The sequence below is a fragment of the Dysidea avara genome, chromosome 1, assembly GCF_963678975.1.
Source record: "Dysidea avara chromosome 1, odDysAvar1.4, whole genome shotgun sequence".
NCBI classification, from domain to species: Eukaryota; Metazoa; Porifera; class Demospongiae; order Dictyoceratida; family Dysideidae; genus Dysidea; species Dysidea avara.
In genome coordinates, this window is record NC_089272.1 from 2104359 (window position 1) to 2116349 (window position 11991).

General features: G+C 39.2%; 1 protein-coding gene across 1 annotated transcript in view; it reads left to right on the plus strand.

Annotated features, from left to right (window-relative positions):
- The window catches only part of LOC136252524 (uncharacterized), a 67714-nt gene extending 55756 nt beyond the window's left edge, over positions 1-11958 (plus strand). The window contains exons 61-78 of the mRNA XM_066044985.1: positions 378-552; positions 2403-2469; positions 2821-2991; positions 3505-3619; positions 4079-4204; positions 4302-4662; positions 4799-4889; positions 6735-6917; positions 7172-7311; positions 7365-7534; positions 7672-7857; positions 8023-8453; positions 9343-9583; positions 9830-10004; positions 10337-10463; positions 10637-10919; positions 11349-11541; positions 11739-11958. Coding sequence (XP_065901057.1) covers positions 378-552; positions 2403-2469; positions 2821-2991; positions 3505-3619; positions 4079-4204; positions 4302-4662; positions 4799-4889; positions 6735-6917; positions 7172-7311; positions 7365-7534; positions 7672-7857; positions 8023-8453; positions 9343-9583; positions 9830-10004; positions 10337-10463; positions 10637-10919; positions 11349-11541; positions 11739-11797 — 3294 coding nt within the window. The 3' untranslated portion in view covers positions 11798-11958. The remainder of the gene's footprint in view (positions 1-377; positions 553-2402; positions 2470-2820; positions 2992-3504; positions 3620-4078; positions 4205-4301; positions 4663-4798; positions 4890-6734; positions 6918-7171; positions 7312-7364; positions 7535-7671; positions 7858-8022; positions 8454-9342; positions 9584-9829; positions 10005-10336; positions 10464-10636; positions 10920-11348; positions 11542-11738) is intronic.
- The last annotated feature ends 33 nt before the right edge of the window (positions 11959-11991 follow it).

Below are 11991 nucleotides of genomic sequence, written 5' to 3' on the forward strand. Positions count from 1 at the left end.
CTTCACTGTTTAATTGACAATTCATGACGGAGTTGAATGAACAATAATCGTGATAATCGTGATATTTGTTCACGACGATAATCATATAGCAAAATGCCCATCACTAGTATGTATATATTGCATATACGAGTTCTGTATTTATATGCACACTGTTTACAGTATATTATGATCAGAATGAAGTACTCAATCTTAGAAGCTCTGCCTTATTGTTGTACAAGATTTACTTGCCAATTAAATTTTTGAGAAGAACTCCACTAATAATGCACCTATAGTGAGAGCTTCTGTGTAGGTAGCAATTATTTAACTCACTAAACTTTATTCCATTATTATTAAAACTATGTTAAATTAAAGTTCCACAATTTTACACTTCACTACAGGTTCTACCAGACTATGAACATGCTCATGACCTAGTGGTCACAGATACAGACAATGTCATTCGGTTCACTAAGTCACTAGTGAGGGAGATGGATCAGGGACAACTGACTGAGCTGAGGGCCATCAGCAAACCATCACAAGAATTGGAGGACATCTTTGCTGCTATCATTATGATTGGTGAGTGGTGTATAATGGTAATTTGTGAGGAGAGTATATACGTACAAACCTGGAACATCAAGACACTTGATGTGTACGTAATTAGTACACTGTTGGTTGGTCCCGAGGTGTTCATATTGTACAGATTCCAGTCCTGTAATATTAGCAAGTAATATGTTAATCATAATACTGTCATGGAATCATAATAGAATAAAATTTTGCCTTGCTACGTATATTCCATATCATGCATTGCATAACAAGATGAAACAGAACTGCTCATAGTGGCCATTCAGATCCTTTCCCATAACTACCGTATAGTAAAAAACTTTGGCGGTAAAAAAGTGTGACGAAACCCCTCTGTTGAAAAAATTGGTGGAAAAAAACTTTGGCAATTGAGATAATGTTTACCAAGTTTTTACTGTATGGTGTGTAAGGATAAAACGACAATGTGTCACAGTTAAGTAGTGTAGTAAGTGAATAGGTAGCTAGCGTTGCAGTACTTTTGTAGCTACTGATCTAACGACGTGCTAGCAAAGACATACTTCTCTATCTCCTGCCTCGATCTCCTGCAATGCCGAGAGTGACCGTTTTTGCTTTTTCAGTGAATTCCAGGAGCAGAGGTTAGCTATCGCATATATCAAAATATTTGGCAAATCCATCATGAGATGATGAACTAACTGACGTGTGAATGGGAAGCCAGTTGGAAATGCTATCCCAAGGAGTGCTTACAACTGTAGGACACATTCCTAGGAAGATCAAGGATCAAGATCTCCAAAGTCAGCTTGATCTTCGTTGCGTGGTGGTACAAGCTGACCTTCATCTCAAGCTCTAATTACTCAATGTGCTCATGTGATCATCTAAAATAATTGGCGAAAAAAAAACTTTGGCGAATTGAACGCTATTTGCCAAATTCGCCAAAGTTTTTTTACTATACGGTAGATTCATTTTTTCATGTAATCGCACAAAGTGTTTTAAAATAGGCGAGTTAAACTATTCTTCAAGTTGAATGTAGTTTTGAGTTGCAGCATGGTGGACATCAGTACATATGTGCATGCACACAACACCAAAAATAGATCATGAAAATAATCAGATGTGATCAATTGTGCTTTAAGGAATGGTCCTTTAGTGTGTGAGACATCTCTGTAAAGAGTTATGTAGTTGAGATTCTGTTGTGTGGACTGGTTTTTACTAAAGTTTGAACTTTGCTGTTTAATAGCTGACCCTTGTAGGTATCTATAAGCACCCCCAAAAATGGTCTGGTCTGTTTAGTATTAAAGACTTGTGACACTATTTCTAAATCCAATCAAATTGCAGTATCACCAATAAAATACATTGTTGTTATGTGAGTGGCTACAGGGTTGAAACGAAAGCTGTGTGAATTATTTTTGTATCAGGGTGGGTAAACAACTATTTAACATCCATCTGTAATAGACACTTCCCCCCAGGAACTAGAAATATTGTCTCCCTAGCGTAAACATCAATTGCCTATAGAAAGTGAAATCGCCAAAGCATCACTGTTGTGATCCGATTCTTCAGCATTAGTGATCTTATTATGGTTGTTAGTGGGAGCCACAGAATAATTACTCATTTTCTATACACTAATCTGCTAACAGACAAGATCCTTTTTCAGCCCACTTTGCTATAGGCACCTAAAGAGGGTGGATGTGCAGTTATTGTTCTGTGAACATAAACAACATAGCCAAAGTCCTTGTGAGTATTTAGATATATAGTTACTCTGATAGCTACGTAGTACAACACGTTTCGGCAGATTCAACACCCGACATAGTATATGTACTTCACTATGTGTAGTAGATGTTTACTTAATGATATACCGATAACTGTTACATTGTTAGGTGTTTTTTTTTTACTAGTCAAATCACCCAATGCTGACATCACATGGACTAAAGGGGCTAAACGTCTGATGGCTAACTTGGACAGGTACTGTACAATATCATATGAAAACATTGTAGGGTCACCATTGTCTAAATGTGTGTATACATTAGAATAGAACAGTGGACACCTTAAGAACTAGAATTTTATGTGGGTCACTGTTCTATAGATTTTCTCTTTAAACGTTTGTACAAATGAAACTAAATCTGTTTGGATCAAAATCATTGTAATATAGAGGTTACCATATTATATTCTTATAGTTTAATTGCTACTGCCTATGAATGACCATTATTGATAGAAGTTATTTTACTTAATAGTCAAATGATATTTTGACCATGAAAATTTCTGGACCGGAATTATGCTAGTATAATCATGCTCCACACATCTACCCACACTCAGGTTTCTGGAGATGTTGGAGTCATTTGACCAGCAGGATGTAGCCTCAGAGATGCTGCTAGCTGCACTAGAACCCTACACCATCAAGACCTCATTCAGTGCTGACTACTTGTCACAGAAGTATCCTAACAAAGCTGTAACCTTGTTGTGTAGATGGGTACAAGGAGTGGCTAGGTGAGCTGTGTGTACACATTCGTAATTCACCAATTATCTCTTGTGTGTGTGCGTGTGTGTTTTGTGTGTAGTATAGTGTAGTGTAGTGTAGTGTAGTGTAGTGTAGAGTATTGTCTACATGTATCCACCTGCCAAAATTTGATTGGCAGCATAGCTAGTCTTCCCAACTGTACAATGGGTACCTGGTGTTAACCAGGAAAACAAGTGCCCAGCTGTCCTTGTCTCACATCTTCAAGTTCTCTCTCTGCAAGTCCTCCTATTGGTCACTAGTCCTGCTCCAGGAGTGCACAGACTCTGATCAAGTGCTTGAGTAGTGCACAACTTCCAATGCTAGTTTGCTAGGCAATGAAGATAACTGTGTTTTGCACAACATTAAAGAGCTGATACCACTGTATTGTTATTGTTTGGTGTCAAAATGTTGTTATATAATCATAAGTCTTATTTGTACATCAAGCTATATAGAAGTGTTCTAGATTGTAATCATACGCTTATCCCTGTGTTATCACTATACAGCTACCATAGTAACCTACAGAACAAGGTGCGGCCATTACAGGCCAAAGTTGCTAGTATGAAGAGTTCCCTCAGTGATAATGTGGACAGGTTGAAGGACATGGAAGAGAAATATGAAGTGGGTATAAGTTGTATGTACAAGTTGAGCTGGATTCTGCAAAAATTTAAAGTGAATTTTGTTCTAAAGAGAAGTTAACATTTCAGCCAACCAGATGATAAGTGGTGACTATAAAGGTGTCAACAATAGACATGTGTAGTTTGGCTCCATTACAAGTTCGGAAAAGGGCTGTAATGGACACTGCACTGTATGGCTTCTTCATAGGAATTGTATGGTGAAAATTTTGATTGGCGTAAATATTGTCAGACATTTGTACGAACAGATTTTGAAATATTTTTAGCAGGTCGAGCAGAGCTGCAAATAAGCCAAATTTCAAGATTGTGTGTAATTGCTATTAAATGTTTTTGAGGATCCAGCTCAACGCATACATACTATAGTTAACTGTACATAAAGTAGTGTGTGGATCCCTAATAATATACATGATATACACAGTGTACAATGCTCTATACTCTACACTAGATACTTGATGAGAGGTTGGATGGACTACACAAGGCATTTGAACAAGCTTCAGTTCAGAAGAGTACTCAACTGGAGAAAGTTAACGCTATGAAGAAGCAGTTGTCTAACATAGAGGAGTTTCAAGCTGTAAGATTGATAAGTGATGTAGTAAAGTGTTATACACTCTACTAACACTCCTTCACATTTAACCATAGAACTATTACTATATGTTCCCCTCCTACAGACATTGTCAGGTACTCATGAACATTGGAAGGAACAGTTATCCAACTACCAGTCTGCTCATATTGACTACCTTGGTAGTGATGCACTCTCCACAGCACTAGCAGTCTACCTGGGCCCCCTCACCCCTGAAATGAGGCTGGAGTTTATCAACCATCACTGGAGCAAGTGTTTAAGAGAGAGAGGTATTGAGCTGAGCTGGAGTAGTACTGAAAAGGTGTTGATACCTTCTGTGACTGATGAAGTGGGGGAAGTCCCCAGTGAAGAGATAGAGAGAGGGGAAGCCCCTGTACAAGAAGGGGAAGCCTCTTCACAGGAAGGGGAAATCCCTAATACTACTAACAATGATGTCTCTAAGCAAGATGGTGAGTAGCTGGATACATATTACAGCTCTATTGACATGTATGTGTACCGTACTTGCTCTGATAAGGTCACTTTGTAATAAGGCCACCAGCTCCCCATACTATTCAGACACTCTACTCTACCATTACCTCCCCACAGGTTCAGTATTGGATCAGTCACATCATAGTGAAGATGGCCACACCTCTTATCTAGAGTTGTGTTCCCTTGTCTCCTCCACATTAACTGACAGGTATAGTATGTGTTTAGTAGCTCCATTAGTAAGTCGTATATTAGGGGTGTGCAATAATGAAATTTTTATTATTGCGATAATGTACTTCATTATCATGATTATCACGATACTTGCACAAATACTAATTAGATGTCTCTAATAAATTATCACCGTGTCACTCATTATGCAGTTGTGCTTGCTTTCTGGAAACCAGTATCATGACAAACCAGTATCATGGCAAACCAGTATCATGACAAACCAGTATCATGGCAAACCAGTATCATGACAAACCAGTATCATGGCAAACCAGTATCATGGCAAACCAGTATCATGGCAAACCAGTATCATGACAAACCAGTATCTTGGCAAACCAGTATTATGACAAACCAGTATCATGACAAACCAGTATCATGACAAACCAGTATCATGGCAAACCAGTATCATGGCAAACCAGTATCATGACAAACCAGTATCATGGCAAACCAGTATCATGACAAACCAGTATCATGACAAACCAGTATCATGACAAACCAGTATCATGACAAACCAGTATCATGGCAAACCAGTATCATGGCAAACCAGTATCATGACAAACCAGTATCATGACAAACCAGTATCATGGCAAACCAGTATCATGACAAACCAGTATCATGGCAAACCAGTATCATGACAAACCAGTATCATGACAAACCAGTATCATGACAAACCAGTATCATGGCAAACCAGTATCATGGCAAACCAGTATCACGGCAAACCAGTATCATGACAAACCAGTATCATGACAAAAAAAATTAAAGGTGTTCGTTAGAATTATACGCTGTACCTGGAATTGTAACATTTTTCATTTCAGGTTGTCCCGGGTAGTTCGGAAATTTCCTATTATCACAATGATGTGATAATGATTTACGAAATTTTTACGATAACGATAATGACTTTTCATTGATAATCGATTATTCACGATTATCACACAGCACTATTGTATATGTATACTAGGTAGCTGGTAGACTAGGTAGCTGGTAGACTAGGTAGCTGGTATACTATGTAGCTGGTATACTAGGTAGCTGGTATACTAGGTAGCTGGTATACTATGTAGCTGGTATACTAGGTAGCTGGTATACTAGGTAGCTGGTATACTAGGTAGCTGGTATACTAGGTAGCTGGTAGACTAGGTAGCTGGTATACTATGTAGCTGGTATACTAGGTAGCTGGTATACTATGTAGCTGGTATACTAGGTAGCTGGTATAGAAACCTTGAAAACAAAACTGCTGAAATTTGTCCCTGAAAATGACGTACCCTCAAAAATGTATACCAGCTACATAGTATACTATAATTTTGGAGAATTTTATTTTCAGATAAAGGTGCCCTTCTCTCCAAAAATAAATTCTCAACTCCTGTTGTTCTTCAAAAATATGTTCCCACAGGTAAACATAACTTGGCTTCACAAAATCCTAAAATGGACACATATTCAATTATTTGTTCCTCAATGATCCAGAACTAGCAATTGATGTAATCTGCTGGTTGATAAGATCAAACAGCTGGCTCTATAACATAATATACTAAGGTGTAAATTTCTTACACAAAATGTACACGCTTTCAATCAATGATGTCACAGAAAGAAACATGATTATTTGTGTAGTCCACGGCTATATAAACCTTCAGGCCATTAGTGACACCTTTACTACTCTATTGTGCCTCAAGCCTTGTGTCTTTAGGTTTGCAAAATCTGTAGACTTTACAATTTTACATAAATGTGCTCTTGTACAGAACTGTATAACATGTAGACGTGTGATGGTCAATCCTTTACATGTATTCCTTCATTGTATTCCCTGTGTATTCAGTTACAATATGTTATCACACTGATACAGGACTACTCTGGAGCACTGGAGTGCCATGGGCTATGATGCCTACTTCATACTGGACCTGGCCATCTTTCATTCTGCCTGGGGCAAATGGCCCCTAGCATTTGATCCTGAGGGGATGATGTTGTCATATGTCAAACAGAAACACAGCAATGATGATTTGTTGTTGTTGTTGGACTATAGGAACAGGTAATGTACTGTATAGTGTGTGTGTTGTGTGTGTTGTGTTGTGTTGTGTTGTGTGTGTGTGTGTGTGTGTGTTCAGCATGTACGGTTTCAATTTGTGGAGTTGTTGCATGGGTACAGTATTATCATGTAATAGAAGGTCTCAATTTTCTCCCTGCGTTACAACATACAACATATCTCTATGTGTAACATTTTAAACACCTCAAATTGTAACATCAAATACAAACGGGGATACTACTATATACCACACACTACAGGTCCCCATCATTCTTCCTATCACTGGAACATGCTATAGTACATGGTCAACCAGTACTGATCCATCATGTAGACACTATGAAGTTTGACCCCTCCCTCATACCACTACTGGACTGTAATGTGGCTGCTGCTAACTCTGCAGGTGGGTGGGGCTCAGGAGATCATGTGATGTACATGTTATAATTGTCACACTAGGTGAGAGGATGGTCCGTTACTGTTCTAGGAAGATGCACAGTCATCCAAAGTTCCGTCTCTACTTGTCCACTACAAGTTATCCGGTACATGTAGCCCCTAGTCTAGCAGCTCTTGTGTCCCTGACTGACTTCACACCTAAACACCAGAGCCTTTGCAGCACCTTACTACAAGTATGTAGTGTGTGTGTGTGTGTGTGTGTGTGTGTGTAGTGTAGTGTAGTGTAGTATGTGTGTAGTGTGTGTGGGTGCATGCGTGCGTGCGTGCGTGTGTAAATATACTGTGATATAATATGTTCCCTACCCTACAGACAGCCTACACAGTGGTGTGGCCAGAAGACCCAGTACTAGACTTGTCACAAGAGGTGGTGAAGCTGAAGATGCAGGTGGCTCATATAGACACTGACCTACTAACAGTATTAGGAGCTAGTGATGTGGGGGACATCATGGTGTTTGGGGCTAATAAGATTAACAGTCTTGTGGAGACTAAACTGAAGGTGTGTGATGTAGTACAGTGTGTAGTATAGTGTTGTTTATGTTTAGTTAGTAGTGTCATGTAGTAGTGTGAGGGGCAGAGGTATCTGTTATACAGCACACATGTACACTACTGTACAGACACATTTGTGGTCACTGTACATACAGGTTGTACATTTCCACTATAGGCAACTAGTACCATTGATTCATTGATGGTCACGATCAGAGCCCATAATGATCAAATAAGATCAATGACCCCATTGACTGATCATGCTGCTCACATTTTTAGTCTGCTGCAATTTGTGGGACCCAAGTTTCAATTCCACCTGTCAGAGTTCTTGTCTGTGTTCAAAGAGGACGTCACTATTTATGCCACCAAGTTGAGGGAGTGTCTAGCCAATCATCATGATGAAAAGGATGTAATAGGAAGTGCCTCTACCATACAGAAAGTGGATGGAGGTTCTACACAGGAAATGGCTGCTACACCAGAAGAGGGAGTGGCTACTAAACAGGAAGTTGCTAAACAGGAAGTAGTTAGTAGCAGTCAGGAAGCCATTGATCACCAGATACAGGAAGTACTAGAAACACTTAGTCACACTATATTAGAGAAGGCATCCCGGTATAGTAGTATATAGTGTTGTTTTAGTAGTGTGTGTGTGTGTGTGTGTGTGTGTGTGTGTGTGTGCGTACGTGCGTGTGTGTGTGTGTGTGTGTGTGTGTGTGTGTGTGTGTGTGTGTGTGTGTGTGTGTTGAGGCTTATTTACGATGCGGTAGTAATACAGTTCATTTATCATTGTTGTTTCTTTGTTGCAATTGGTTGTAGGCAGACCAAAAATTGGAAAATTCAATATCTGGCTGTCTATAACTGTTTTCTTACCATTCACACTGGATTTGAAATAATACCATTTTGTAAAAGTGATTTTCATTGCATGCAATATAAATATTTCTATGATGGTTTTTAGGCAGAACATTTTGGGTGGTGCCATCATTTCCTACTAAACAGCACTGTGTTGTACAGTTTGATAGAAGTGATTTCAGCCATTCTATCAACATGGTCCCACTATTCCAATTACAGTACCGCTCAAACGCAATGTCATCTCGCGAGAGTGTGAGTGATTAAAAAAACTTGCTAATTAAAGGGCGTGGCACCTGTTTTGCTCATGAGTATTCATCCCGTTTCGTTTGGGATAAGTCCTCACCAGCAAAATGGTACCACTCCCCGAATTCTTTAATCGCTTGTGCTCTCATGAGATGATGTGTTTGAGCGGTACCGTAGCTGTATTAGAGTGATTGATCACAGTGTACAAGCTGTTTTTACCGATTTCCTGTAGGAAACAAAAATCCTTAACAGGGTCTTCTCTAAAGAGTGGTAGAATGGTGCAGTACTGCTCTAAATTCCTTTGATGTGGTAAAATGAATGTGAAAATTTACCAAAATTACTTTGGGATAGCAAAATAACGGTTTTACCACTCTACATACACTGTAATACTCCTCCATCTTGTCCACAGATCACTTACACAAGATGCCTGGTTGTCAATGGCATTATCCCTGGAGGGGCTACCACCCAGTAATGTTGGTCAACTAAGGGACAAATATGGAGACATCAGAGTACCATCACTACAACAAGTAGTGAAGGAGATGATGAGTGAAGAAGGATCAGCACAAGCCAGGATACTAATAGGAGAGGCCACTGGTCAATATGATATTGTGGAGACCACTAAACAAATGATGACCAGGCTACTGACTGATGTAAGTTATACTGAGTGTTGTGAAATGTACACACATGTAACTGCTTATATTTTTAGTAGGGTTTATGTTTGAGATGGGCTTATATTTGAGTAGAGCTTATTATTCAGGTGGTATGACTTGTATTTAAGACAGACTTTTTAGTAGACTTCATGTTTGGGATGGGAAATGGGCTTATAATTTAGTGGGGCTTGTATTTTAAACATGATAAGGTAGTGCTAGTATTAGAGACCTACTCTCTCTATACAGCACCAGTCCCACAGATCGGTCACAGTGATAGATGTTAATGTTAGTAATGAGGAGGATACAGTGAAGGCTCTACAACATCCCAACACCAAATGTATCTGTCTGACTAACATGGAACTGGCCTCTCACCACTTACTACAACTAGTAGCACACAGGGAGGAACCACTACAAGAAGAAGGTGTGTGACTAGGGACTGTAATGTGTGTACAATCTGCCCAGTTGTGTGTGTTAATACGTAGTTGGGAAAAGCCAGACATAGATGTTTTCAAAATACAGCTTGATGATCCGGCCCCCTTGGGACTGACTAAGACTTGTTCAACTAAACAAACAAAAATTCATTTATTTACATTGTCCTGTTCAAATACTCTGATAGAAAATACATCTTACACAAAATACTCTAATAGAGCAGTCTATTCTACTGTTTGGATAATTGAGTAACATTGTTCTGTACAGTAGTCTTATTATATAGCGTACTCACAATGTACCGTTACACCCACTCATGTTAACTAGATTGCCTGCTCATCTTGTGTACCAATGATGGTAGTGTGTTGAGTGATCACTTGTTGAAGTCAGCTCAGGTGGTGTTGATGGCTAACCTTAATAAGAAGATTGATATACCAGCAACTAATGAGGAACGGTAAGTGTGGTAGGGACTATGAATTGTATAACAATGTGTGTATGTGTTTGTAGTGTTAAGTGCAGCTATATATGATTATGTAATAGATTTTAGTCCACAGTAAATTAACATTGGTATGTTATACAGAAGTTTTTCATTGTACATTTTATCACTCTTCCCTCCCTATACAATAGCCTACAGGCAATGCAGCACTTGGCAGTCCATCATGAGCTCAGAGTGGTATCCTCCAGTAGTACTGGTCTAAGTGAGACCAGCTCCCAACCTGAAGGACTAATGCATGGACTCAGTTTCTGTAAGGAGTACACCCCATCCACCATAGAGTGTCCTGATCTGCCGGAGTTCTTGTCTCTTGTTAAGAGACATCCTAGTAGCTTGATGAACCTGACAGTATCTGATGATATGGAGTCCCTGACCACTGAAGCTGGGAAGGCTGTAATGGGATATTCCTTGTATCAGGTGATCTATACTGTAGGATTCTACATTATATCTGTGTGTTCATGTGTGTCTATGTTTTCTGTGGTCACCTCGTGATATACAGGCAAACACTCTAATATAACAGTCAGTTATTGTAAGTTACATTTTTGATGCCATGTTCTACTGTTAATTCCCATGGCTCTTACTGGATACAGCATTCGCAATAAGAATTGAATTATTGTCGTATAAGAGCTGTCCTCAGATAAGAGACATCTGAATGTACTGATGGCAAGCACTAAGTGTCACCATATATGGTGTATCTTGATTTGTTTAGAATGTACAAATGGGACCATGGGCTGGGGAGTGTGATTTAATAGTGTATTTCATTACACCCTGTAATTTACACACTGTAAGCATTCTCTAGTGAGATATGTAGCATCAACAACGATCATGTCACTGTATTTCCTACAGGACATAGAGAAATACAATGATTTGATTGAGAGGATTACTGAGGAGGTGGACAAGTTATCCAAGAGTATCATAGGTGGGATGGCTAACGTGCCAGACTCATTGCTAGCTGCAGTACAAGCACTAGAAGATGGGGACACCCCTGATGAGTGGCTACTGGATGAGGAACCTAAGAAACTGAATGACTACTTTAAAGGTGTGTAACAAGTTGTTGTAGGAGTGACCTGTACTGGTCACTAACTTGATAGTGATCTGCCTGATATAGCCAACAACTTAAGTACCCAAATCCACCAGTTTAGAGTTGGAAAACCCCTACACACACACACACACACACACACACACACACAAACTTGTATTCTACACAACATACAGAATTAATGTAACTTGTTACAGATCTACAACAACAATATGATAGTCTACAAGAGATCATCAATGTGGCCACCATGACGTGATGGTACAACTACTGAACAAACAACTAAACTGTATATATTATACTAAGTCTTGTATTTGTGTACTACCTCAATATAGCATGACATACTATTGTAATAAATGAACTATGTGTATTGTTGTAATAGTGATTCACCATACATCAAGGGAAATGTATGTGACAAGATGACATGGTGCCACATTGATCCAACGTAACAAT